Source organism: Capra hircus (genome assembly GCF_001704415.2).
Source record: "Capra hircus breed San Clemente chromosome X unlocalized genomic scaffold, ASM170441v1, whole genome shotgun sequence".
Taxonomy (NCBI): Eukaryota; Metazoa; Chordata; class Mammalia; order Artiodactyla; family Bovidae; genus Capra; species Capra hircus.
Window position 1 is genome coordinate 25,052,171 of NW_017189516.1, and position 27,821 is coordinate 25,079,991.

Consider the following 27,821-nt stretch of genomic DNA (forward strand, 5'->3'; position numbering starts at 1 on the left):
TTTGTGTATTATTGCCTATCTAATTATCTAATTAAGACTATTTTCTTCAATTCCTAACAGTCAATAAACAAAGGAATTATTTATAAGTTTATCTTTTACTCTTTTGTGTTTCTGTATTATAATTTGTATTCTTGCTGATTGTTTATTTAACTACATTAGGTCTTAAACAGCTATTGTGACCCATAAAATGAACATTTCTGTGGGTAAATGTAGTTGACATCCAAAACAATTAACTGTTTTATAGACTATCTTTTGAAATGCAACCAGGTCATAAATGAAACTAATTGTAATTGACTTGGTGAAACTTAGTGTGATCTGAAATCTGATCAGTTAAGTCAAAAGCAAGCTGTGACTTCATCTTTCTTGCCCTATTTTTTCACCTCTAGTGACATTAGAATGTAGCTAAATGAAAGGAAATCTGGTTGATGAGGTGCTGGTAGGTACTAGTGATGGAAATTATTATGATGGTATAGGGCAGCTGAATGAAGCCACCTAGTGTTTACTTTCATTAAGAGGAAAAAAGAAACACTTGGTGGCTTCATTCAGCTACTCTACATCATCACAGTCATTTCTTTAACGGTAATATTTTGATATTCTGATTACCTGCCCTGTGTTGCAAAACTCCTATATATCCTATCTCCCCCACCCCTTACTTCCTCAAAGCAGTTCTCTCAGAGTTTACTCGAGATGCTGCCTGCCAGGCTTAAAGTCCTAAAAAGTCCTGCCAAATAGTACATAACTCAACTTTTAGGTTGTGAATTTTTTTAATTGAATATATATCTGAATCACTGTGCTGTACACCTGCAACTAATATGACATTGTAGATCAAATATACTTTGATTTTTTAAAAAAGAGGAAAAATTATCTAAAAGAGAAATAGAAAAATGCTTATATTAACCACTCTTGGCTTGTATGTTTAAGAGAAGTAGAAAGATAAAATGCTTCTTTAGAGAGATTTGGCATTGATGTGTAAGCAAGTTTATTAGAGTAAATATCCGTACAGGAGGGTGGAACTCTCCTGTATGGAATGAGAATTAGACCAGAAAGGGGAGGATTCAAGAAACTATATAGCTATAATGATATTCTTTTGAAGGTAGTGCTAGTTGGACAGGTTGGAAGAAACAAATTCGTGTGCATAGAAGACATGAGGGAAAGAGGCAGCTAATACTGCTGGGGACCAGTCAGGGCTATCTTGGTAAGCAGAATATGCAAATTAGAATGTTGTCCAAATTCTGACTTCTTAGTATCTAGTAAGTCCTGAAAAATAATATTTCTAGAATACAAACAGGTGTAACCAAGGGTTAGTGGCATACTGTATCCATACAGTGAGTTAGATTTTATTTTTAAATTGTCTTTCCCTTGATTCTTTTCCAGATATGGATGAACTCATAAACAACTGGGAGGTCCAACTTAATTCAGAAGGTGGCTCAATGCATATGTTCAAACAGGTCGGTTATCAAGAAAATGAATATTCATATTGAGCCATAATAGTGTTCAGTATACATGGTATCATAGAGCTGAAGCTCATTTTTCTTTCTAACAACATGTTGGGGACTGAGAGGAGTGAAAGAAGGGAGGTTTCCAGAAAATACTTGGATGCCTGGGTTTCTGGTTCAAATAGGGAGTAAATCTGGCATAAAAGAAGTATATCCTTTGGGATCAAGGCTATATGGACGAGATTAGACACTTGGTAAAAAACAAAAATCACTTATCTTGCACTGTTCCATATTTCAAGCACTCTGAAGACTAAATTCAATGTCTTATTTGATCTTCACAATAACTTTTGGATAGCGTGTTAGTCAGTATTCTACAGATAGACAGAAATACCAGAATGTATATTTTTCAATCTCTCTCTATCCTTATATCTAAAAATATACATAAAATTTGTATCTATCTATATCTATCTACTCCACGTCTGTAGACACAAGTTATATATATATATATATATATATATATATATATATATATATTTATATATATATATATATATATATATTTATATATATATATAAAGGTATATCTTTACACCTAAAATAAAATTACATCTCTATCTATATATAGCTATATATATATGTATATATAAAATTACATCTCTATCTATATATAGCTATCCAAATATACATATCCAAATATACATATCTTTATCTAACTACCTATCTATAGAGAAATAATTTTTGTGTGTACTTACTTATTTTTCAATTGGAGGAAAATTGCTTTATAGTGTTGTGTTGATTTCTGCCATACCGTAAGGCAAATCAGTTGTAATTATTCACATATCCCCTCCCTCTTGAACCTCCCTCCCCTATCCTCATCCTACCACTCTAGGTCACCACAGAGCACCAGACTGGGCTTCCTGTGTTATATAGCAACTTCTCACTGCTATCTATTTTACATATGCTAGTACATGTATGTTGATGCTGCTTTCTCCATTCATCCCATTCGCTCCTTCCCTTACTGTGTCAAGTCCATTCTCTACATCTATGTCTCCATTCCTTCCCTCCAAATAGGTTCATCAATACAATTTTTATAGACTCCATATATATATATTAATATACAATATTTGTTTTCCTCTTTCTGACTTACTTCATTTTGTGTAAAAGACTCTAGGTTCATCCACCTCACTGGAACTGACTTAAATTCGTTCTTTTTGTGGCTAATAGTCCATTGTATATATGTACCATATCTTCTTTATCCATTCATCTGTCAATAGACATCTAGGTTGCTTTCATGTTCTAGCTATTGTAAATAGTGCTGCAATGAACACTGGAGTACACGTGTCTTAGAATTGTGCTTGTCTTGGGGTATATTCCACAGTAGTGGGATTGCTGGGTCATATTGTAGATTTGTCCCTAGCTTTTTAAGGAATCTATAGAGAAAGAGTTTATAAAACTTTGTTTTATTGAAGTATAGTTGATTTACAATGTTGTGTTAATTTCTACTGTACAGCAAAGTGATTCAGTTATACATATGTGTATATATATATACTTTTTCATATTCTTTTCCATTATAGTTTATCACGGATATTGAATAGCATTTCCTGTGCTATACAATAAGACTTTGCTGTTTATCCATTATATATATAATATTTTGCATCTGCTAATCCCAAACTCCTAATCCATCCCTCCCCGACCCCCTCCCCCACCCTACCTCCATTAGCAACCACAAGTCAGTTCTCTATGTCTCAGATGTATGCCTAGGAGTGGGATTACAAGACCATATGGCTTATATTCTAGGCAGCCAAAGACAGAGAAGCTCTATACAGTCAGCAAAAACAAGACCAGGAGCTGACTGTGGCTCAGATCATGAACTCCTTATTGTCAAATTCAGACTTAAATTGAAGAAAGTGGGGAAAATCACTAGACCATTCAGGTATGACCTAAATCAAATCTCTTATGATTATACAGTGGAAGTGAGAAATAAATTTAAGAGGCTAGGTCTGATAGACAGAGTGCCTGATGAACTATGGACAGAGGTTTGTAACATTGTACAGGAGACAGGGATCAAAACTATCCCCCCAAAAAGAAATGTAGGGGGAAAAAAAAAAGGCTGCCTGAGGAGGCCTTACAAATAGCTGTGAAAAGAAGAGAAACAAAAAGCAAAGGAGAAAAGTAAAGATATACCCATTTGAATCAAGAGTTCCAAATAATAGAAAGGAGAGATAAGGCAGCCTTCCTCAGTGATCAATGCAAAGAAATAGAGGGAACCAATAGAATTAGAAATGACTAGAGATCTCTTCAAGAAAATTAGACATACTGAAATGTTGTTGCTGAACCATGAAAGATGCTGGGATTCTTGGCCTCTGGAGGAGAAGAATTCAATCTGGGGCCAGAAACGAGGCTTGATTCCTCAGCGCTTTTGTGTAATAAAGTTTTATTAAAGTATAAAAGAGATAGAGAAAGCTTCTGAGACAGACATCAGAAGGCAGATGGAGAGTGCCCCCTGCTAGTCTTTTAGCAATGGAGTTATATACTCTCCAATTAGTTACTAAAATAAATCAAAAGAATGTCCACAGGTTGCAAAGATCTTACTAGACCCATTCCCACTATCCACATTTCAAGATAACAGGAATAGCCAGAAAGTTTTCATGGAGGAGAAACTGTCCTCAAGCTGGGTATATCCCTGTATCATCCTTAGTACAGAGTACAAACCGAGCCCTTTGTTGTGTAATCATCAGCTTCAGACTTAAAGACAAAAACGTTTTCTTAATATAGATATACTACTAAAGGAAACAATTCCATTCAACATTGCAACGAACAGAATAAAATACTTAGGAATATGACCTGCTTCTTGAGAAACCTATATGCAGGTCAGGAAGCAACAGTTAGAATTGGACATGAAACGACAGACTGGTTCCAAATAGGAAAAGGAGTGTCTCAAGGCTGTATATTGTCACCCTGCTTATTTAACTTCTATGCAGAGTACATCATGAGAAATGCTGGGCTGCAAGAAGCACAAGGTGGAATCAAGATTGCCAGGAGAAATATCAATAACCTCAGATATGCAGATGATACCACCCTTATGGCAGAAAGTGAAGAGGAACTAAAGAGCCTCTTGATGAAAGTGAAAGAGGAGAGTGAAAAAGTTCGCTTAAAGCTCAACATTCAGAAAAGGAAGATCATGGCATCTGGTCCCATCACTTCATGGGAAATAGATGGGGAAACAGTGGAAACAGTGTCAGACTTTATTTTTGGAGGCTCCAAAATCACTGCAGATGGTGATTACAGCCATGAAATTAAAAGATGCTTACTCCTTGGAAGGAAAGTTATGACCAACCTAGATAGTATATTCAAAAGCAGAGACATTACTTTGCCAACAAAGGTCCATCTAGTCAAGGCTATGGTCTTTCCAGTGGTCATATATGGATGCGAGAGTTGGACTGTGAAGAAGGCTGAGCACCGAAGAATTGATACTTTTGAACTGTGGTGTTGGAGAAGACTCTTGAGAGTCCCTTGGACTGCAAGGAGATCCAACCAGTCCATTCTGAGGGAGATCAGCCCTGGGATTTCTTTGGAGGGAATGATGCTGAAGGTGAAACTCCAGTACTTTGGCCACCTCATGGGAAGAGTTGACTCATTGGAAAAGACTTTGATGCTGGCAGGGATTGGGGGCAGGAGGAGAAGGTGACAAGAAAGGATGAGATGGCTGGATGGCATCACCAACTCGATGGACGTGAATTTGAGTGAATTCCGGGAGTTGGTGATAGACAGGGAGGCCTGGCGTGCTGCAATTCATGGGGTCGCAAAGAGTTGGACACGACTGAGCTACTAAACTGAATTGAACGGAAGGAAACAAAAGACCTATATAGAGAAAACTATAAAACACTGGTGAAAGAAATCAAAGAGGTTACTGATAGATGGAGAAATATACCATGTGCATGGATTGGAAGAATCAATATAGTGAAAATGAGTATACTACCCAAAGCAATCTACAGATTCAACACAATCCCTATCAAGCTACCAATGGTATTTTTCACAGAGCTAGAACAAATAATTTCACAATTTGTACGGAAATACAACAAACCTCGAATAGCCAAAGCAATCTTGAGAAAGAAGAATGGAACTGGAGGAATCGACCTGCCTGACTTCAGGCTCTACTACAAAGCCACAGTCATCAAGACAGTATGGTACTGGCACAAAGACAGAAATATAGATCAATGGAATGAAATAGAAAGCCCAGAGATAAATCCACACACCTATGGACCCCTTATCTTTGACAAAGGAGGCAAGAATATACAATGGAGAAAAGACAATCTTTTTAACAAGTGGTGCTGTGAAAACTGGACAACCACTTGTAAAAGAATGAAGCCAGAACAGTTTCTAACACCATACTCAAAAATAAACTCAAAATGAATTAAAGATCTAAACATAAGACCAGAAACTATAGAACTCCTAGAGGAGAACGTAGGCAAAACACTATCCGACAGAAATCACAGCAAGATCCTCTATGACCGACCTCCCAGAAGACTGGAAATATAAGCAAAAATAAACATTAGGACCTAATTAAAATTAAAAGCTTCTGCACTACAAAGGAAACTCTAAGCAAGCTGAAAAGACAGCCTTCGGAATGAGAGAAAATAATAGCAAATGAAGCAACTGACAAAAAATTAATCTAAAAAATATACAAGCAACTCCTGCAGCTCAATTCCAGAAAAATAAATGACCCAATCAAAAAATGGGCCACAGAACTAAACAGACATTTATCCAAAGAAGACATACAGATGACTAACAAACACATGAAAAGATGCTCAACATCACTCATTATCAGAGAAATGCGAATCAAAACCACAGTGAGGTACCATCTCAGGCCAGTCAGAATTCCTTTAAAAACTGGAAATAGAATTGTCATACAACCCAGCAATCCCACTTCTGGGCATAAACACTGAGGAAACCATAACTGAAAGAGACACGTGTACCCCAATGTTCATCGCAGCACTGTTTATAATAGCCAAGACATGGAACCAACCTAGATGTCCATCAGCAGATGAATGAATAAGAAAGCTGTGTTACATATACACAATGGAGTATTACTCAGCCATTAAAAAGAATACATTTGAATCAGTTCTAATGGGGTGGATGAAACTGGAGCCTATATACAGAGTGAAGTAAGCCAGAAAGAAAAACACCAATACAGCAGTAACAGGCAAATTTGGCCTTGGAATGCATAATGAAGCAGGGCAAAGACTAATAGAGTTTTGCCAAGAAAATGCACTGGTCATAGCAAACACCCTCTTCCAACAACTCAAGAGAAGAATCTACACATCGACATCACCAGATGGTCAACACCGAAATCAGATTCATTATATTCTTTGCAGCCAAAGATGGAGAAGCTCTATACAGTCAACAAAAACAAGACCAGGAGCTGACTGTGGCTCAGATCATGAACTCCTTATTGCCAAATTCAGACTTAAATAGAAGAAAACAGGGAAAACCGCTAGACCATTCAGGTCTGACTTCAATCAAATCCTTTATGATTATACAGTGGAAGTGAGAAATAGATTTAAGTGCCTAGATCTGATAGAGTGCCTGATGAACTATGGAATGAGGTTCGTGACATTGTGCAGGAGACAGGGATCAAGACCATCCCCATGGAAAAGAAATGCAAAAAAGCAAAATGGCTGTCTGGGGAGGCCTTACAAATAGCTGTGAAGAGAAGAGAGGCGAAAAGCAAAAGAGAAAAGGAAAGATATAAGCATCTGAATGCAGAGTTCCAAAGAATAACAAAAAGAGATAAGAAAGCCTTCTTCAGCAATCAATGCAAAGAAATAGAGAAAAACAACAAAATGGGAAAGACTAGAGATCTCTTCAAGAAAATTAGAGATACCAAGGGAACATTTCATGCAAAGTTGGGCTTGATAAAGGACAGAAAAGGGATGGACCTAACAGAAGCAGAAGATATTAAGAAGAGGTGGCAAGAATACACGGAAGAACTGTACAAAAAGATCTTCATGACCCACATAATCATGATGATGTGCTCACTATTCTAGAGCCAGACATCCTGGAATGTGAAGTCAAGCGGGCCTTAGAAAGCATCACTACGAAGCTAGTGGAGGTGATGAAATTCCAGTTGAGCTGTTTCAAATCCTAAAAGATGATGCTGTGAAAGTGCTGCACTCAATATGCCAGCAAATTTGGAAAACTCAGCAGTGGCCACAGGACTAGAAAAGGTCAGTTTTCATTCCAGTTCCAAAGAAAGTAAATGCCAAAGAATGCTCAAACTACAGCACAATTGCACTCATCTCACATGCTAGTAAACTAATGCTCAAAATTCTCCAAGCCAGGCTTCAGCAATACGTGAACTGTGACCTTCCTGATGTTCAAGCTGGTTTTAGAAAAGGCAGAGGAACCAGAGATCAAATTGCCAACATCTGCTGGATCATGGAAAAAGCAAGAGAATTCCAGAAAAACATCTATTTCTGCTTTATTGACTATGCCAAAGCCTTTGACTGTGTGGATCACCATAAACTGTGGAAAATTCTGAGAGAGATGGGAATACCAGACCACTTGACCTGCCTCTTGAGAAATCTGTGTGCAGGTCAGGAAGCAACAGTTAGAACTGGACATGGAACAACAAACTGGTTCTAAATAGGAAAAGGAGTACATCAAGGCTGTATATTGTCACCCTGCTTATTTAACTTATATGCAGAGTACATCACAAGAAACGCTAGACTGGAAGAAACACAAGCTGGAATCAAGATTGTCGGGAGAAATATCAATAACCTCAGATATGCAGATGACACCAACCTTATGGCAGAAAGTGAAGAGGAGCTAAACAGCCTCTTGGTGAAAGTGAAAGAGGAGAGCGGAAAAGTTTGCTCAAACCTCAACATTCAGAAAACGAAGATCATGGCATCCGGTCCCATCACTTCATGGGAAATAGATGGGGAAACAGTGGAAACAGTGTCAGACTTTATTTTTTGGGGCGCAAATTCACTGCAGATGGTGACTGCAGCCATGAAATTAAAAGACGCTTACTCCTTGGAAGAAAAGTTATGACCAACCTAGATAGTATATTCCAAAGCAGAGACACTACTTGCCAACTAAGGTCCGTCTAGTCAAGGCTATGTTTTTTCCTGTGGTCATGTATGGAGGTGAGAGTTGGACTGTGAAGAAGGCTGAGCACTGAAGAATTGATCCTTTTGAACTGTGGTTTTGGAGAAGAGTCTTGAGAGTCCCTTGGACTGCAAGGAGATCCAACCAGTCCATTCTGAAGGAGATCAACCCTGGGATTTCTTTGGAAGGAATGATGCTAAAGCTGAAACTCCAGTACTTTGGCCATCTCATGAGAAGAGTTGACTCATCGGAGAAGACTCTGATGCTGCGAGGGATTGGGGGCAGGAGGAGAAGGCGATGGCCCAGGATGAGAAGGCTGAATGACATCACGGACTTGATGGACGTGAGTCTGAGTGTACTCTGGGAGATGGTGATGAGCAGGAAAGCCTGTCGTGCTGCGATTCATGGGGTCCCAAAGAGTTGGACACAACTGAGCGACTGAACTGAACTGAAATGAACTGAACTGAATGCATATATATGGAATTTAGAGAGATGGCAATAATAACCCTGTATGCGAGACAGCAAAAGAGACACAGATGTATAGACCAGTCTTTTGGACTCTGTGGGAGAGGGAGAGGGTGGGATTATGTGGGAGAATGGCATTGAAATATGTATAATATCATATGTGAAATGAATCATCATTCCCATTTCGATGCATTATACAAGATGCTCGGAGCTGGTGCACTGGGATGACCCAGAGGGATGGGATGGGGAGGGAGGTGGGGAGGGGTTCAGGATGGGTAACACGTGTACACCTGTGGTGTATTCATGTTGATGTATGGCAAAACCAATACAATATTGTAAAGTAATTAGCCTTCAATTAAAATAAATAAATTTATATTAAAACAAAAATATGTAATCCAAATGTCCATTGACACAGAAATGGAAAAAAAAAGTTTTATATGATTAAGACTAAGGAATGTAGTGGGAAGAAAGTCTGTTCTTTCCTCCTCCTTGAGAATTCCAGACCCCTCTCTCATTGGGGACCCCCGGACTTCTTATCAACCTACCTAGGAATTGACTTTCTCAATACCAAGGGAATATTTCATAGAAAGATGGGCTCAATAACGGACAGAAATGGTATGGACCTAACAGAAACAGAAGATATTAAGAAGAGGTGGCAAGAACACACAGAAGAACTATACAAAAAAGATCTTCACAACCCAGATAATTATGATGGTGTGATCACACTTCCCTAGTTCCAGACATCCTGGAATGTGAAGTCAAGTGGGCCTTAGGAAGCATCATTAAGATAAAAGGTAGTGTAGGTGGTGAAATTCTAGTTGAGCTATTTCAAATCCTCAAAGGTAATTCTGTGAAAGTGCTGTATAAAATATGCCAGCAAATTTGGAAAACTCAGCAGTGGCCACAGGACCAGAAAAGGTCAGTTTTCATTCCAATCCCAAAGAAAGGCAATGCCAAGGAATGCTCAAACTACCACACAATTGCACTCATCTCACACACTAGTGAAGTAATCCTCAAAATTCTCCAAGCCAGGCTTCAGCAATACATGAACCATGAACTTCCAGATGTTCAAGCTGGTTTTAGAAAAGGCAGAGGAACCAGAGATCATATTGCCAACATCTGCTGGATCATTATAAAAGCATGAGAGTTCAATAAAAACATCTATTTCTGCTTTATTGATTATGCCAAAGCCTTGTACTGTGTGGATCATAATAAACTGTGGAAAACTCTGAAAGAGATGGGAATACCAAACCACCTAACCTGCCTCTTGAGAAACCTGTGTGCAGGTCAGGAAGCAACAGTTAGAACTGGACATGGAACAACAAACTGGTTCCAAATAGGAAAAGGAGTATTTCAAGGCTGTATATTGTCATCCTGCTTATTTAACTTATACGCAGAGTACATCATGAGAAACCCTGGGCTGGAAGAAGCACAAGCTGGAATCAAGATTGCCAGGAGAAATATCAATAACCTCAGATATACAGATGACACCACCCTTATGGCAGAAAGTGAAGAAGAACTAAAGAGCTTCTTGATGAAAGAGAAAGGGGAGAGAGAAAAAATTGGCTTAAAGCTCAACATTCAGAAAACTAAGATCATGGCATCTAGTCCCATGACTTCATGGCAAATAGATGGGGAAACAATGGAAACAGTGTCTGACTTTATTTTTTGGGCTCCAAAATCACTGCAGATGGTGACTGCAGCCATGAAATTAAAAGACGCTTACTCCTTGGAAGGAACGATATGAGCAACTTAGACAGCATATTCAAAAGCAGAGACATTGTCAACAAAGGTTTTTCGAGTAGTCATGTATGGATGTGAGAGTTGGACTATAAAGAAAGCTGACTGCAGAACAATTGATGCTTTTGAACTGTGGTGTTGGAGAAGACTCTTGAGAGTCCCTTGGACAGCAAGGAGATCCAGCCAGTCCACCCTTAAGGAGATTAGTCCTGTGTGTCCATTTTAAGGATTGATATTGAAGCTGAAACTCCAATACTATGGCCACCCGATGAGAAGAGCTGACTCATTTGAAAAGACCCTGGTTCTCGGAAAGATTGAGGGCAGGAGGAGAAGGGGACGACAGAGGATGAGATGGCTGGATGGCATCACTGACTCGATGGACGTGAGTCTGAGTGAACTCCGGGAGTTGGTGATGGACAGAGAGGCCTGGCATGCTGCCATTCATGGGGTCGCAAAGAGTCGGCCATGACTGAGCGACTGAACTGATTGATGGTAACTGTAATTTTAGTTTTTTTAAGAACCTCCATACTGTTTTCTATAGCAACTGCATCAATTTACACTTCTAAAATCAGTTTAGAAGGGTTTCCTTTCATCCATACCCCAGAGAGAGAAAAACTTTAAGGAACTGGCTAACATGATTATGGAATTCTAGTGAATCCAAAATTTGATGGGGTAGACTGGCAAGCTGGAGAGCCATAGAAGTGTTATATTATAGTTCTAATCCAAAGGCAGACTGCTGAAAAAATTTGTTCTCCCTTGGAGGAGATCATTGTTTATTAAAGCCTTCAAGTGATTGGATGAGGCCAAACAACACTATGGAGGGTAATCTCTTTTGTTCAAAGTTCAATGATTTTAATACTAATCTCAGTTCAGTACAGTCCCTCAGTCGTGTCCAACTCTGCGACCCCAAGGTCTGCAGCATGCCAGGCCTTCCTGTCCTTTACCAGTTCCCAGAGCTTGCTCAAACTCATGTCCATTGAATCAGTGATGCCATCCAACCATCTCATCCTCTGTTGTCCCCTTCTTTTCCTGCCTTAATCTCACACTCCCCCGAAAAAAAAAAAAAAAAAAAACCTTCATGGAAGCATTCAGAATAATGTTTGACCAAATATCTGGACACCTGGCCCAGCCAAGTTGACACATAAAATGAACCATCACAGATAGGTATTCTTAATGTTCCTATTTTACAAATAAGAAACTTGTGACCTTGGGCACTCCCAGAACAATGATTCAAAATAGATTATCTGGTTCTTACAGATAAACATTCTGTGTTAGATGTGGAAGTTCCATTTTGCTCAGGGTTGAGTTCTAAAGTCATTGCATATGTGAAAACCAAATACAGTCCAATTATCCTTGAAAATCCCTTAAATTGCCTATAAAATTGAGTATACAGTTTTGTGTAACCAGAACTGATCTGTTTCTTTAATTAAGTCACAAGATAAATTATCTGGCTGACATTTAGAAGTCATATTTTAGAAAAAAAATTGCTTTTTACATTAAATGCTTTGTTTTTGGTGTACAATTGAATTTGTTTGTTATATGGTGCATATGGATGAGACTTCCTTGTACTATTTTAATGACATTAAACTCAATGTTCCTGAGTTCCCAGGTGGAGCTAGTGGTAAAGAATCTGCCTGCCAAAGCAAGAGATGCAAGGGTTTGATCCTGGGTCCAGAAGATTCCCAGGAGTAGGAAATGGTTGGCTGGAAAATTCTATGGACAGAGGAGCCTGGTGGGCTACAGTTCCTGGGTTGCAAAGAGCCATACACAACTGAGCACACACACACAAGCCCAATATAGTGTCCTATTTACCTTACTTGTAGCTGTTGCCATTTAGAAACTATTAGCAAATCAAAAGTTGCTAATTGTTACAAAACATCTGCTGGCTGCTGGTGCTTTGTCATAGTAATTACTAACAGGAAGCTGAGTATAAGTGTTAGATAAAAATTATTAAACTCATAATAAAAATATTATACTCAATGAAATATTGTCAAGCAAACATAGCTCCCTCATTTTGAAATCTCAGTACACCTAAGCACAATTCCAAAAATATTTTTCCATGCATTAAGTATACTAAGGTTCCAGAATTTGAGGTCACTTTGAAGCTGATGCAATTCAGCTTTTATAGAAAATTCTGAATAGTAGGTAATCTAAGCATTTTTTTGTTTGTTTCTTTCTTGCCATTTCCAAGATATCTTGCTTTTAGTGAAGTTAGAGTATTTGTGGTACTTGACCACAGAATACTAACCACGTCCCAGGCCCAGAGCATGTGTTCTATAACTGCAATTCTGGCAGCATCCTAGTCAGCAGAAGCCTCCTAGTTTGCTTAATCATGATTTGTTTATGTAATGAGGTAGGATTGGCTGGTGGATGTCTCTCTTAGTACACACAACTTGCTTTCAATTGAATTCATACATCACTGTGCCATATAATGAATGAACACTTGCTTGTCACGTGCCCTTTGTTGAAAGTTTCTGATTATTCCCCAGAAGTAGGATTTCTTAGACAATATGAACAGGTTCATATGGTATCATACATATCTTCCCCTTCCAACTTAATATAGTTAACATTCTCACATAACATTCTCTCTTAATATAGTTAATATTCTCACATAGTTGCATATATTCTCTCTCTTTCTCAGCCTCTATGTGTTTCTCTCCCTCTCTCTCTTTTTCTCATTTCTTTCTTTGAAAGTAACATCAAGAAACTTCAAGCCTAAATAATTCAGCATGCATCATTTACAAATAATGACATTCTCCTATATGATTACACCCACAGTAATACATTTGAGAGAATTAACAATATTTATATAATATTATCCAATTGCATAATATATTTTTCAGTCGTTCTCAGTGATGCCTTTTATTTCTGCCTTGAAATGTGCTTCAATTGGCTTGTTTAATTTACCAAATCTCACACTTTCTGTAGGGCCCAAATTCCATTTTCATCTCTTCCATGAAACTTTCACTGATAACCCCAACTCTCACTAATCTCTACTGTCCTGAGCTCCTGGAGTACCAATTTATCTGTATCAATCACTCATGTGGCTCTATCACTTGTTTTCCAATTGTAAGGTGCTTCATGTAAGTATCTCTTATTTAGACAGTGATATTGTCTCCCAAACTTCAATTATTTATGTGCCACCTTCACAATTTCTGCCATATCCTTATCAATAATATTACTTACATACATTAAAAATTAGATCAGTTAAAAATAAATACTTATATTAGTTTTGTCCTAAACAATATGGATAATTTTGGGTTTGATGTGGGGTGTTAATTTCGTAGGGTTTCCACAACAAATTACTGCAAATTGGGTAGCTTAAAACAACAGAAATTTATAGTTCTAGAGGCCATAGTTTCAAAATCAAGGTGTTGTAAGTCCTTGAACAGATAGAATCTGTTCCTTGTCTTTTCCACCTTCTGGCGGATGCAGGTGTTCTTTGACTTGTGGCCTCAGCACTCCAATGTCCGTATGCTTCTTCATATTGATTTCTTCTGTGTGTTTCTGTGTGTGTCTTCTCTGTGTGCCTTTTATAAAAATATTTGTTATTGAATTTAAGGCCTACCCAAATAATCTAGGAGAATCTCCTAACCTGAGTATTAGGACATGAACATATCTTTTGAGGGAAACATCATTCAGCCCACTGGAATGCATTATGTATTTATTTTTCTAATATGTAATAAATACATAGTTATTTAAATAAAATAATTTTCTATCTGAAAACAATATCTGATGCTTTGAGAAAGAAAAAATGTTTCATTTTATTATCAAATACCTAATACACATATACATACACATGCATGTATACATATGTACATACCTACATGTATACATTTCTGACCTCATTTTGCCTGGATGTAGCTGCTACTATGCTTGGTACTTTCTCTCAGTCCCTTATGATTACCTATTTTATTAGTTTGCACAAATTGATGAATTCCTTTTCTTATAGTGCTTCATTTTCTGGTGCTATTATGATGGTGGGAATTAAAATTTGAGATCCCTCTAAGTTTAGATTAGGTCTAACTGTCTAATAATATCCAACTCCATCCACCTCTCCTTTCTCTAATACCCAAATACCTGATGTCCTTATTGGAAAATGTTTGGAGATTCAGAGGGTTAAAATGACTTTTTATTTAAGCAGTGAATGTGCACATGTATGTGTATATGTGCATACATGTGTACCTTGGCATGAAAATGGTTAGTCTAAAACCAGAACAAAGCTAGAAGGGACTTGTGTACAAAAGCAGCTTTCTTCTTTCTGTTTGGGAGCAGCCTGAGTTTTATTTCATTACTGTGACAATACTCTTTTCTCTCCTTTCTACCTGCTGTGTTGCCTGGAGTATTTTGTTCTTTCAATCTCTTTCTAGCCATGCCTTCCCTCTTAGAAACTGTAACTCAGAGCTGTTTTAAGCAATTGATTTATCTGACCCTCCACTTCCCAAGGCCTGTCTATCCTCATCAAATGCTCAAGAGCTTAAATATTTGTGAAATTGACCACCGTTTTTTGGGTTTCTTTCTAGAATTGAAGGTGCTAGGTGTCTTTATCCATCCTCTTTGGTGATACATCAATAAATAACTATTTTTTATTGACTTAAATTGGCTTAAAGTCTGATTACAATTCTAAACATTTGAGGGAAATGACTGAAAATTAAAACTGCTCTGAAAATTATCCCCAAGTGTCTGTACTTTTTTTCATACCTTACTTTCTTCATTGGGCTTCCCAAGTGGCTCAAATGGTAAAGAATCTGCCTGCCAATGCAGGAGATGCAGGTTTGATTCTTGGGTCAGGAAGATCCCCTGGAGTAGGAAATGGCAATCCACTCCAATATTCTTGTTGGGATAATCCCATGGATAGCAGAGCCTGGCGGGCTACAGTCCATGAGGTCGCAGAGTCAGACATGACTGAAATGACTCAGTATACACACACACAACCTTTTTCATGTATTCAGAAATATTAGAAAGCAGCAGCCTGAAGTGTTAAAGTAGTAAATGGGTAAAGTATTTTCTCTCTTTGAAAAGTGATATTGACTGGTGGTGGTGGTTTAGTCACTAAGTCATGTCCAACTCTTGAGACCCCATGGACTATAGCCCACCAGGCTCCTCCATCCATGGGGTTTTCCAGGCAAGAATACTGGAAAGGATTGTCATTTCCTTCTCCAGGGGATGTTCTCAACCCAGGAATCGAACCCAGGTCTCCTGCATTGCAGGCAGATTCTTTACTGACTGAGCTATGAGAGAAGCCCACTTCCCTCATATGATACTGACTACAAAATATTTAAAAGCTGGTCATCACATAATATTGAAGATTAAAAAAGGTGATTTAAAGGGAAAAATCTGAAAACACAGCTTTAGATCAATTCTCAGATGAGCTTTCAAAGCTGTGGTCATTGTATTCAGTGAAAAGTAGAATGGGGAGTCATCTTACTGATAAGTCTTAAAAAGCTCTGAAAATCTGAGACTGGAAACAAATTCACTTCTTATGTTAAATCTTTCTCAGAACCTTTAAGTATAGTATGATGTGCATAAGGAGAAGATATGGCAGATAGTTGTGTTTTTTTTTAAAACCATATGATAACTGTATTCAAAATATGAAAGAATTCAGACTGCATATTGAAATTCTTATTAAAATTATTTTGACTATGTTAAAAGAATTCTCAGTGTACACAAAAAGCATCTGCTATTGTAATATGTAGATATGGAATGCTTATCCTATAAAGTTTTCAGGTTGTAAAGCAAGAAACAGTAAGGTAAACCTTGAGAGCTGCTTTCAAGCATAGTCTATTTTCTTAAGGAAGTATAATGAAGAATACAGCAGTCACAAGCCAGAGAATCATTGCTATGGGTTGGAGTCACTTAAGCATAACAGGTACACTTGAAAGGGATATGTATAGAAGGAAATATGTGATGACATACTTTGAGGTAGTTGCTATTAAAACAATTCAGATGGCGAATAAACACATGAAAGTATGCTTTTATTTTATTTTTGATATCTTCAGTGATGTGTTGGTTATTCAGACGCATGTTGTTTAGTTTCCATGTGTTTGTGTTTTTTATTTTTTTTTCCTATAGTTAATATCTAATCTTGCAGCATTGTGATCAGAAAGGACACTTAAAGTGATTTCAATTTAAAAAAAAAAATCACTAAGGCTTAATTTGTGACCCAGTATATGATCTATCCTAGAGAATGTTCCATGTGCACTTGAAGAAAAGGTGAAATCGAATGGTTTTGGATGAAATGCTCTGTAGATATCAGTTAGGTCCAACTGGTCTAATGTATCATTAAAGATTGTATTCCTTATTAATTATCTGTCTGGATGATCTGTCCATTGGTGTGTGGGGTACTAAAGTCCACCACTATCATTGTGTTACTGTCGATTTCCCCTTTAATAGTTGTTATCATTTGCCTTATGTATTGAGGTGTTCCTATCTTGGGTGCATATATATTCATAATTATTATATTATTGTTTTATCTTCTTCTTTGATTGATCATTATGTGATGTCGTTCATTGTCTCTTGTAGCAGCCTTTATTTTAAAATATATTTTATCTGATTATTGCTACTCGCATTTTTCTTTTTAAATTTCTATTTGCAGGGAATAACATTTTCCTGTTGCTCACTTTCAGTCTGTATGTGTCCCTAGTTCTGAGGTCAGTCTCTTGTAGACAGTATATATAGAGGTCTTGTTTCTGTATCCATTCAGTCAATCTGGGTCTTTTGGTTAGAGCATTTAGTTCATTTACATTTAAGGTAATTATTGATATATATGATCTCATTGAAAGTGAAGTAAAAGTCACTCAGTCATGTCCAACTCTTTGCGACCCCATGTGCTATACAGTCCATGGAATTCTCCAGACCAGAGTGCTGGAGTGGGTAGCCTTTCCCTTCTCTAGGGGATCTTCCCAACCCAGGGATCAAACTCAGTTCTCCCGCACTGCATGTGGATTCTTTACTAGCTGAACCACAAGGGAAGCCCAAGAATACTGGAGTGGGTAGCTTATTCCTTCTCCAGCATAGCTTCCTGGCCCAAGAATCAAATCAGGGTCTCCTGCATTGCAGGAGGATTCTTTACAAAGTGAGCTATCGGGGAAGCCAATATGATCTCATTACCATTTACTTTATTGTTTTGGGTTTGTTTTCATGGGCCTTTACTTTCTCTTTTGTTTCCTATCTAGAGACATTTGTTTAGCATTTGTTGCAATGCTGATTTGGTGGTGCTGAATTCTCTTAACTTTTACATGTCTGTAATGCTTTTGATTTCTCCTTCAAATCTGGATGATATCCTTGATTCATAGAGTAATTTTGGTTGTGGATTTTTTAAAATTTTCATCACTTTAAGTATATCCTGCCACTCCCTTCTCGCCTGCAGAGTTTGTGTTGAAAGATCAGCTGTTAGCCTTATAGGGATCCCTTTGTGTGCTATTTGTTGGTTTTCCCTTGCTGCTTTTAATATTTGTTCTTTGTGCTTAATTTTTGTTAGTTTGGTTAATATGTGTCTTGGTGTATTTCTCCTGGGTTTATCCTGTATGGGACTCTCTTGGGTTACTGGACTTGGGTGGCTATTTCCTCTACCATGTTAGGGATGCTTTTGACTATAATCTCCTCAAATATTTTCTCACACCCTTTCTTTTTGTCTATGTCTTCTGAGACCCCTATAATCCAAAGGTTGGTGCACTTAATGTTGTCCCAACAGTCTCTGAGACTGTATCTATTTCTTTTTATTATGTTTTCTTTATTATGCTCTGTTTCAGTTATTTCCACCCTTGTACCTTCCAGCTCACTTATCTGTTCTTCTGCCTCAGTTTTTCTGCTATTGGCTCCCTCTAGTGTATTTTTAATCTCAGTTACTGTGTTATTCGGGCTTCCTGGGTGGCACTAATGGTAAAGAACCCGCTTGCCAATGCAAGAGAGGTAAGATACATGGGTTTGATCCCTGAGTCAGGAAGATCCCCTGGAGGAGGGCATGACAACCAACTGCAATACTTTTGCCTGGAGAATCCCATGAACAGATGGGGCCTGGCAGGCTACAGTCAATAGGGTCACAAAAATTTCAGACATGACTGAAGTGACCTAGTATGCAAGCATGGGTTGTGTTGTTCATTGCTGATTCTCTATTCTTTAATTCTTCTAGGTCCTTGTTAAACATTTCTTTTTATCTTGTCAATCTATGCCTCCAGTATGTTTATCTGTGCCTCCATTTTATTTCTAACATTTCACATCATCTTTACTGTCATTACTCTGAATTATTTTCCAGGTAAACTGCCTATTTCCTCTTCATTTGTTTGGTAATGTGGCTTTTTACCATGTTTATTCATCTGCTGCATGTTTCTCTGTCTTTCATGTTTTCCAGTTTACTGTGTTGGGAGTCTCCTTTCTGCAGGGTAGAAAGTCTTACTTCCTCTTAATGGGGTCTGCCCCCTTTGAGTTGGATTGGACTAGTGCCTTGTGAAAGTTCCCTGGTTGGAGGGACTTGTACTGTATTCTGGTGGATGTAGCTGGATCTTGCCTCTCTGAAGGGCAGTGTTATGTCCAGCAGTGTGTTTTGCTGTGTCTATTGGCTTGGTATGACTTTGGGTAGCTTTTCTGCTAATAAGCAGGTTTGTGTTTCTGTTTTGCTAAAATTTGATGTGAGGCATCTGGTACTGGAACCTGCTGGCTTTTGAGTGGGACTTGATCTTAGCATTGAGACAGGCTTTGGGGAGAACTCTCACCCATTAATGTTTCATGGGATCAAGATTTCCTGGTGGTCTAAAGTTCTGGACTTGGTTATCCCATCTCACTGGTTCAGGGCTGACTGCTTACTTTAGCACCAAGACATTACAGGCCACACAGTATAGAAGACAAAACCCCAAGTCTGATGTGCAAAGCAACACTCAACATCCAAAAACACCCAAAGAAACTCAAATACATACAAAGAGAAGTGAATGAGGAAAAAGAGGGAAAAAAAGGATAAAAATGATCAAAAAAGAAGAGATCAATCAAACCAATAAACAAACATCTAAATGAAAATGAATACTAAAACTAGACTAGCAAATATACAAAATAAAAAGCATGGAAAAAGTGCAAAATAACTTGAGTACTGTAAAAACAGAAAAAAAATAATGTGAATTTATTTAAAAAATTAGATGCTTTGAAAAAGAAAATATTAGATTGTAAAAATAAAAATCAAATTAATAATAAAGAAAAAACATTAGAACAATTAGAAAGAGAGAAAAAAGAGAAAAACATATAGAGAATGGTAGTAAGAAAAATATCCTTATGATTCCTCTGTTTTCTTCTCTACACAGTGTACTCCAGTCAATTTGCCTACTGAGAAAATCCTCCCGATATTTCTAGAAATGTCTCTGCACCTGTGGTGGTCAGTGTAGGGTCAACTCAGACTCAGATCTTGCCCTATTCAAGCTTTCACTTGTTCCCAAAATCCACAGTTGCCCCCAAAGCCTACAAGCATGTGTGCTAAGTTGCTTTAGTCGTATCCAACTCTTTGTGACCCTGTGGACTGTAGCCCTCCAGGCTCCTGTGTCTATGGGATTCTCCAGGTAAGAATACTGGAGTGGGTTACCATGCCCTCCTTCAGGGGATCTTCCAACCCAGGGATTAAATCTGTGGCTCCTGCGTTGCAGACAGATTCTTTACTGCTGAGCATGGGAGAAGCCCCTAAAGGCCACAGTATCAGGCTAATTGGGAGATTTAATCTGCTGTACCTGTGGCTGCCAGAGCAATTTCCCCTTCTCTCCTTTGCCCGAGTGGCCCCTGGTACTTTGCCTTTGTTTTAGGCCAACCTCTGCTTGTAGGCTGCCCTCTGGTGTCTGTTCTCTGCCCAGACAGAAGGGGTGAAAGTGGAAGCTTATTAGGGCTTACTTCCTCAGTTGGGCTGGGGAGAGGATGGGGTACAGCAGACAAAGTGTGGGCAGTGCCTGCTGTGGCCAAGACCCGCAGGACGTCACCACAGTCTGAGGCAGATCATGTACTTCCCCAGAGGAGTTTGCCTTGCATTGTGGGTCCCTCAGCAGAGCCAAGCAGCTCAGGCCCTAGGAAGATGTGGGCAGCGACCCATGCCTGCTCATAGCTGGAGTCAAGACCGTAGTGGCCTCTGTCTTCCACCTTTGGCACTTGTGCCAGCTCTTCTACCTTTGGATTCTCAGACCTCAGCCAGCTCATCCCCCTAATGAATTCACAAATGTAGGGTCCTGTCACAAATGTAGGAGTTAGAATATTCTTGCAGCAATGACCTCTTGCCTCTCTGTGAGGCCCAGGCTTTTCCCTGGACTCCCTCAGCTGTGTCACACTAGCCGCCTCTGAGTATCTTCATGGCAGTCTACCCCCATCCTCTCCCTGCGGTCCAATCCCAGAAGCCTGAGCCTCAGCACCTAGCCCTCACTCTCTGCAGGTGTGGGTGTGTGAGCAGCTTCTTGGCTGGGAAATGCTGTTCAGCAATGATCTCCGTGGTGAATTTTTTTCCATTTTGCCTTCTGAGCACCTGTTGCTATGTTCCTCTCTGAGGTTGTAAAGTTCCCCCTGATCCTACCCATAAAGTTGTTTCCAGGTGTGCAGAAACTTTTGCTCCTTCATGACTCCCTCCCAAAGGCACAGATCCCCATCCCGAAATCCTTTGTCTCTTTTTTTTACCTTTTGCCCTATTTCATTCCTTGGAGATTGGCTTGCCTTTTAAGTCTGCGTTCTTCTGCCAGCTTTCAGCAGGTGTTCTGTAGGAGTTGTTCCACATGCAGATGAATTTTTGAGGTATTTGGGGGAGGTGAAGGCAATCTTCCCATCTTATTTCTCCACCATCTTGAAAGTCTCCCTCATATAGTATCCTTTTGCACTTGTTTCACTCTAGGACCCTCCAAGTTGCTGCAAATGACAGAATTTCATTTTTTATGACTGAATACTCTTCCATTGTGTGTGTGTGTGTGTGTGTATACTACATCTTCTTTATCTGTCTATTGGTGGACACTTGGGTTACTTCCATATTTTTGCTACTATAAATAGTGCTGCTGTGAACATTGGGGTGCAAATATCTCTTCAAGTCAGTGTTTTCTTTTTATTGCTTTTTCTAGATATATACCCAGGAGTGGAATTGCTAGATCATATGATAGCTCTATTGTTAATTTTTTGAGGAATCTCCATACTGTTTTCCATAGTAGCTGTACCAATTTATGTTCCCATCAACAGTGTAGAAGTTTTCCCTTTTATTCACATCCTCTCCAACATTTTTTCTTTGTAGACTTTTTTATGTTATCCATCCTGACAGATGTGATGTGATAACTTGTTTATATTTGCATTTCTCTAATAATTAAAAATGTTGAACATCTTTTCATGTGACTATTGGCCATCTGTATGTCTTCTTTGAAAAATGTCTCTTCAAGTCTTCTACATATTTTTAAATTGAGCATATCTTTGACCTTTAAATTCATGGAACTCTTAGAAAAATTGTAATTAGAGGTTTAACGTTATTTTATTTATTTTATTTTATTACTTATAAAGCAGTGGAGCTTCCCACATGGCACTAGTGGTAAAGAACCCACCTGCAAATGCAGGAGACATAAAAGTCGTGGATTCGATCACTGAGTCAGGAAGATCCCTTGGAGGAGGGCATGGCAACCCATTCCAAATTCTTGCCTGGAGAATCCCCATGGACAGAGGAGCAAGTGGGCTACAGTCCATAGGGTCTGAAAGATTTTGACGCAACTAAAGTGAGTTAGCACACAGCCACGCATAAAGTGATCATTTAATTAGTATTTTTTTTAAGCCATGCCACATGGCATGCAGGATCTCAGTTCCCTGACCAGGGATTGAACCCATGCACCCTACATTGGAAGCATGAAGTCGTAACCACTGGATTGCCAGGGAAGTCCCTTAATTATTTTCAAATTTAATAGTTGCACAGTAAGATTCTGTATATGATACAATTGACCATACTGCATCATTATTCCCTAAGCATATCATCTGTTGTTATATCTCTGTAGACGTAAATCTCTCTTACCATTTCTCTGCCAACAGAACTTCTATTAATTTGCTAAGACCCATCTAAAATATCACTTCTTCTTTGAAACCTTCCCTAATCTTCTAGACAGAATGAATCATTCCCTTTTCTTTTTCTAAAATGCCTTGCTTAAATGTGGGCTGCATCACTTATTATGGTATGACTTTTAAGTTATTCATATTATTCTATCATAGTTGGTATGTTAGTATGTACTTCATGGCTATTCCATATTCATTTGTCCCCTCACTGGGCTTAAAACAGTACTTATTATAGTAGATACTCAGATGTGTTGATTCTAATTAATCTTGCAGAATTACTGTAAAGATTAAACGAAATAATATAACTGCCTTAAACGGTGCCTGGTGCTGGTACTCAATAAAGTTTCCCTCCTCTTTCCTCTTCTTTTACTTTTTCCTCTTTTTTCTTTTGCTTCATTTTTCTCAATTCCCTGTATATTCTGCCCATAACAAAATAATAGAGATTTCTTTCTTTCATTGCTTACATGTCTCTTCTTCAGGGTACTAAGACTTTGTACCTCTCATTTGTTTATGTATTTATTTTAGGTCACTGGCCCTGTTCAAATTAGAGATTCCCTTAAGAGAGCAGACAGAGGTAATATGACATCTCCACCACTCCTGGATGCCAACTCCATGAAGAACCCGGCATTGTTAAATGACATCAAGATTGAGCCCCCAGAAGAACTTCTGGCTAATGATTTCAACCTGCCCCAGGTGGAACCAGTTGACCTCTCCTTTCACAAGCCAAAGGCTCCTCTCCAGCCTGCCAGTATGCTGCAATCTCCAATACGTTCTCCCAAGCCACAGCCTGCTTCCCAGACTCTTGTAGTGTCCACTTCAACATCAGACACAGGCAGTTCAGCAAGCATCCGTACTGTTCTGACTCCAAGCTCTATCCTGGCCTCATCTCAGGGCACTGGTGGCCATCAGATCTTACATGTGATTCACACCATCCCCTCAGTCAATCTGTCAAATAAGATGGGTAGCCTGAAGGCCATCCCAGTGGTGGTGCAGTCGCTGCCCATGGTGTATACTACTTTGCCTGCAGATGGGAACCCTGCAGCCATTACAGTCCCACTCATTGGAGGAGATGGCAAAAATGTTGGCTCAGGTGAGCATCAATGTGCCCCTTTGCTGAGACTTACCTACCTCCATCTATTCCCTTTTTGAATATTGTAGCTCCTATTTATTTTCCAATTATTCTTGTATACAGCTTTAAGAGCAATTTTTCATAAATACTGTTCTCATCATGTTTCTTTGATGCTTAAAAATGTACAATGACTCTTTTAGCCCATGTTTCTCAAACTGTGGTATGCATATCTTTGAGTGAAATACTATATATCTTACTAGAACCTCTATATTATTTGATAGTAATTTAAAATATTTTATTAAAAAGAAAAATATAATATTTGAATAATATTTTAAGATAAGACAGGAACTTCAAAAACACTTTTAAGCTTACTAAGACGGCCACCCTTAGGCAGAGGATATGTTTAGTCTCTTACGCCATTGGGAATGTTTTGGTAGAAAAGTTGAGCAAGTTTCTTGCCTTACATACATAGCCAGCCTTACCTCCTTGCCTCTCCCAACACTTTAGCTTTTCTCCTCCTTCCAGGTAAAATAGTCTTCTTTGAAATTTTGCCATCTCTCCTGTGTTCCACCTCATTTTGCATCTATTATCTTTCCTATTATTTTTTACATGCCTGTATCACAAGTATATGGGCATTCTTCCCGACTAAATTGTAAATTGCTGGAGGGCAAGACTATCTTATGTGACTTTGTGCATCTCCAGAAAGCACAGTGGTAGATAGAAGTTATAACAAATCATCTAATGAACAAACTTGAAATTTTGTCCAGGAGAGAGTTCATATGCTATAATGTTACCTTTTACCTAATTTTTAAAATAAGTTTAGAATTCAGAAAGATATGTTTATCTCCCTTTCACCACTATCCGCCAGCCACCCAGTTCCCTTCCTAGAGGAATATCAAATTTGTAATGGGACACAATGGAAGAAAATTATATAGCCTTTTGAAGTGATTCAAGATATTTAGCTTCACCACATCTATAGAATTACAATCAGTTTTGGATGTTCAGCTTTAAGAATGATTTTGAGAAATTGGATTATAGTCCGAGGAGAAAGATTAAGATGGTGAGAGGCCTCAAACTCATGTCAGAGGAGCTGATAAATGTTTAGCATGAATTAATAAGACCAAAGGAGAGATATTTGGGTAGAAATGACTAGGAACCAGATTTCAGCTCAATGTAAAAAAAAAAGAAAAAAAAACTTTCTCAGAGTTTTCTACCTTTGAGATTCAATACCCTATTATCACTCCATCACTAAATGTATGTAATGAAGAACATACCAAGCATCAAATTTCTGGGACTTTTTCATGTTCTTTTGAATAAAAATGCTATTATCGACTAGTGGTTCAGAGAAGGTGATGGCACCCCGCTCCAGTACTCTTGCCTGGAAAATCCCATGGACGGAGGAGCCTGGTGGGCTGCAGTCCATGGGGTCGCAGAGTCGGACACGACTGAGCGACTTCACTTTCACTTTTCACTTTCATGTATTGGAGGAGGAAATGGCAACCCACTCCAGTGTTCTTGCCTGGAGAATCCCAGGGACGGGGGAGCCTGGTGGGCTGCTGTCTCTGGGGTCGCACAGAGTCAGACACGACTGAAGCAACTTAGCAGCAACAGCAGCAGCATTGACTAGTGGTTAATTGTGGTAATGATAAGTGTTCATAACAATCTTGTTTCTGATATCTCTTAAGGGCATTAATTAATGGGGGAAAATATGATTATCAATTCTCATGTAGACAGAGAGCCAAATAAAAATGGTAAAATAAAATTTTTTGTGTGAGAATATGATGATATCAAGCCAGTTTGGATGGTTTTCATGAGTTTGGAATTGCCCCATAATAACCATCAGAACCATTTTAAAAAGAATGAATTTTAAAAGTGTTGCAGTTTCAAACTAAGACCATTAGCACTGTGGTCTCCAAAATGCTATGCTTACACTTTGATTGAGGCATAAAGGGGTGTTGCATAAAATATTTGGAGCATAAGAAGAAAGCATCAAAATTTTTATTTGTATTTTCTTATCCTTTACATGTTATTTTATTTATTTTCTACAATCTACACAAAAGTTTAGGATGTAGGTACATTTAGATCATAAACACACATACACATGCAGAGACACAGACACAGGTGCACGCTTAAAATGTTTTAGTGAATTATATACAATGTATGGAGATGACTGTGCTAACCAGGTACTCCCCACCCTCAACTATGTTGCCATCCTTAAGTTTCTTCTGTATAGAAATTTTGAACATTTCACTAGATCTGAAAGATGGCTGATCACCTGATTGAGTTTTGGTAGGGATCAGAAACACCAGTGTTTGACAATAAATACTTGAGGGCTTCTGCCAACATAGGTGAAAGGGAAGGGTGGTAATATGTATCAAGCACCTACTCAACACCCATTATGTGTCTCATCTCAATGACTCATTTTCATTTAGGAACACAAAAGCCAAAGGAGATGTTCTCACCTCTGACATGAACCTAGACATTGATCTGAGGACAGCTAGAGAACTATTTAGAGTTTGATTAAACAAACACACATTGAACCTCACTTTTCAGGAGACCCTGTCTTGGGAGCTGGAGATAGAGTTGAATCATACTCAGATCATATCCTAGAGAAACTCACCATCTCACTGTCTTAGAGAAGCTCATTCTAGTGAAAATGCTCCAGAAAGCTCCTTTCTACACTCCCCTCAAAGGAATTTCTGTATCCTGCTATGCTAAAATTTTAAATGTTTTTCTCTTCCTTTCATACAAATATACTTCTTTCATCTTTGCTTTTATTTATTTCTCTATCTTACTGCTACTTCTAATATTGGCCAAACTGGGAGTCCTGAAAATGATTAGAGACTCATATATTTGTAGCCCACAGTGCTCTTTTTATTTGCTTTTAGTGAAAGTTGAGCCCACCCCTATATCTCCACTGGAGATCCCAAGTGACAATGAAGAGAATGCAATTGAGAGTGGATCCTTACAGGGTATTCAAGGACTACAGCAAGAGTAAGTACTTTTATCTCTAGTTCAGGTTCTCTGTATATATGTGTGTGTCTGTGATAGAAGTGGAACAAATTCTTAGACACAGTAGTAAGAATTTGAGGACAACAAAATATAGATAAATTGCCTTGTCAGTGAAGGTATGAGCTTGTATGCACACATGTGCATGGACATGGATGTTATGTCACAGTAATGTTCTAATTGTAGATCATTGATTTTTACCCTTGAAAAATCTACAAATTTCCTATGAAGTACAATTGCATTCTGTTTCTTTCTGTAAGTTTAAAGGAACCTTATCATTGGCTTGCATTTTAGCAACCATGTCGGATGAAAAATACATTTCTTTAAACCTAGGAATGAGGCTTATTAGAATGAAATGCTCACAGCTTGGGAACAGAAACCACCCAAAGAAATATCACCACCTCCTGGGACCTATATTTACTCAGCATAATGGCCTAGTTGAGGGAATTGCTTGAACTATTTCAATTATTCCTTCTGGGAGGCAGGACTGATATTAAATTTGCATAAATTAAATGCATGTAAGAGGGGATCCCATTATACTAAGTTCATTTATTAGCCTCCACTTTAAAATCATTATTTGGCCCTATCTCTCTTTCTTTGCTCAGACCAGCAGCAATGACACAAATGCAAGAAGAGTCCCTTGACTTGAAGAGAAGACGGATTCACCAATGTGACTTTGCAGGATGCAGCAAAGTGTACACCAAAAGCTCTCACCTGAAAGCCCACCGCAGAATCCATACAGGTCTGCCCACCTCTACCCTAACTACCCCCTGCCACATGCACACCAAATCTCTGAGAGAAAGGAAGAGAAGAAAGTCCTGAAGCAAAGTTTGATCTATTTATATTTATGGGCGCAGGTTCCATTCATGGCTTTTACCCCTATGTCTTGTTTCTACTCTACAGTAGCTGTCATGAAACCAGCCTAAGAAAACATAAACCTGATGTCTTCTGAATAGTTAAGATCC

General features: G+C 38.5%; 1 protein-coding gene across 1 annotated transcript; it reads left to right on the plus strand.

The window, feature by feature from the left end:
• Nucleotides 1–1,376: 1,376 nt before the first annotated feature.
• KLF8 (Kruppel like factor 8) lies at nucleotides 1,377–27,714 on the plus strand. Its single transcript, XM_018043637.1, has 4 exons — nucleotides 1,377–1,448; nucleotides 23,304–23,868; nucleotides 26,736–26,841; nucleotides 27,462–27,714. The coding sequence occupies exons 1-4, from the start codon at nucleotides 1,377–1,379 to the stop codon at nucleotides 27,676–27,678; spliced, it is 960 nt and encodes a 319-aa protein (XP_017899126.1). The 3' UTR covers nucleotides 27,679–27,714.
• The last annotated feature ends 107 nt before the right edge of the window (nucleotides 27,715–27,821 follow it).